Raw genomic sequence first — 2,142 nt, forward strand, 5'->3', positions numbered from 1 at the left:
CTCCAGGTACAGATTGAGCATGTCTGCTGTGATGTGGGGGCAGGTTTCCAAAGGAGTGAATCAGTTGATCTTCATGTTCCAGAACGATCTGCCGCTCCATCCAGAGGCTTGCTTAGAGATTCTGTGGAAAGAGGCTCTGGAATGTGCTGATGCATGCAAAATAAGGAAGAATACACACATTACCCTAAAAGTATGCAAACCATAATCCACTTAAGAATACATCATAATTATATTTATGCCAAATATTTAATTACTTAATCTATGGTTTTAAAAGTAGGCCTAATAGTTACCGGGTTAGAAGGCATCTTTGATTTTGCAATGAAGTAAGCCTACAGTCGTATTCTTGGTTTGTTGTGCCCATGAGAACAGTTTCACCGTGAAACATTAATGAAATGGTAGGTAGGCATTGTTACACTAATAGTGCATGTTACCCAGAATCGCAAGATGCCATGATTCGTAGGTTTAGGTTCATTGTTTTATTCAATTGTAAATGCTTCTAGTGCAAATAACACTGTCAATGTCGATTAAAGTAAGGAAAAGAAAGGTAGTGTTTTTATGTCCACACTTGGGAGTACCTCAGCATTAATCATGAATTATGGAGCAACTCATGAAACGAGGGTGTCCCCCAGGCTGATTCAAATAATTCTATTAATTGGAATGTTAGGCTATCCTATTCTGTAATTTGACGCGTGCGTGTCAGGGTGACCATCACTTTCCCGGGCAGTTTCAGCCCATTCAAGTGTCCCAACTTTTCTGGCTACAAAAAAAGTATTTTTGTCAGCAAGACGAATAAATTAATGTCAGCCTAAACGATGGAAATCGCTAAATGTCATTAGGAACACTTTCTGGGGTTTTGTAAGAGATGTCTATTTCCAGTCATCAAATTCCACGAGCATACATCCAGTTGGAATGCTGGAATTATTTTGAAGTGGACGAAAATGCCTACTTTTTGAAGTGATTCGTTTGACAATCAGATAAAAATATGACTTGCTGTYTTCATGCCATTAAAAGGTAGGACATTTTTACCATTTAAAGTATGTCTTTATTATTAGGCCCCAAAAAATATTTTGTGCAAGTGCATGCACTCAATACAGACATCCCCTAAATGTCATGGTGTAAATTGAACTCTGCATGTCTGTTTGTGATACTACAACATCAAAGAAGTTACTGCAAACAAACTGTTTTTCCCCCTTCTGACATTGCACACACGATAGAAGAGCACAATGTTTACTACAATGTTTTTACAACGCTGCACGATATTCCTCAGCACGCCAACAAAAACAAGAGTGGTGGTGCGGCTTGTGATGCCGTTTCCCCCTACTGTGGATTCCATCTTTGAACMTGATAGGAAAACCCCTAACCTTTATTGAAGGCCTGGCGGAAGTGTACTAGGACCAGGTCCATGCCAGGTGAGGGGTACAGAGAGTACTCGTCTATGTCCATTCCCATCATGTTCTCTACATACAGCTCCACCAGCTCCTGACTGGTGGTTGGGTTAACCCCCCGCAGCAACAGTCTCCATGGATCCTTACACGCAGGCTTCCTCACGGTCAACTCAGCGTTGTGCAGGACATGGGGTCCTTTAGACAGGACCCTTGCTGCAACTGTCAATCAAACACAGATATAATCAGAATACTATGGATGGCAATGGAGGAATTGTTTTTGGTACAATAGTATCATTAATTTGTGGACCACAGGAATACACTAGCTGTTGCTAAAACATCAGCTAATGGGGATCCAGATAAAGAATGAATCATGAAGATGTTGTGTAGGTACATAGGAAACTTATTAGCCTTCAACATTATATCAGATTACAAGAATTACACAGACTGAATCCATTCTTACCCTCTGCCTCTTCAAACAGTAATATGGCCCGGCTTCCTTCCAGCTCCACAGACACCAGACTACCTCCTCCAGAACGACGCTTGTTCTCAAAGTACAAATACAGCAGCTCATCGTCCACCTCCTCAGGTAKCCCCAGTACCTCCACTGTTCGGTTCTCTTGGCTTTCAACAGACATCCTGACATACATACAACACAGGAATAATCCATGGGGTTGATTGACAATCTTTACAACTTTTATCTTGGCTTTCTAACGGTGAAGAGAATAGACTACTGTATTGCAAAGCACAAGGTGAAAGT

The 2,142-nt window shown here is 41.2% G+C and overlaps 1 protein-coding gene across 1 annotated transcript; it reads right to left on the reverse strand.

The window, feature by feature from the left end:
• Positions 1-1,050: 1,050 nt before the first annotated feature.
• On the reverse strand, positions 1,051-2,050 carry LOC111955042 (protein mono-ADP-ribosyltransferase PARP10). Its single transcript, XM_024145938.2, has 2 exons — positions 1,846-2,050; positions 1,051-1,604 (listed from the first exon to the last, which is right to left on the reverse strand). Exons 1-2 carry the CDS (start codon positions 2,030-2,032, stop codon positions 1,357-1,359), a joined length of 435 nt encoding a protein of 144 aa, XP_024001706.1. The 5' UTR covers positions 2,033-2,050; the 3' UTR covers positions 1,051-1,356.
• Positions 2,051-2,142: the final 92 nt, after the last annotated feature.

Source organism: Salvelinus sp. IW2-2015, unplaced genomic scaffold (assembly GCF_002910315.2).
Source record: "Salvelinus sp. IW2-2015 unplaced genomic scaffold, ASM291031v2 Un_scaffold12562, whole genome shotgun sequence".
In the NCBI taxonomy this organism is placed as follows: Eukaryota; Metazoa; Chordata; class Actinopteri; order Salmoniformes; family Salmonidae; genus Salvelinus; species Salvelinus sp. IW2-2015.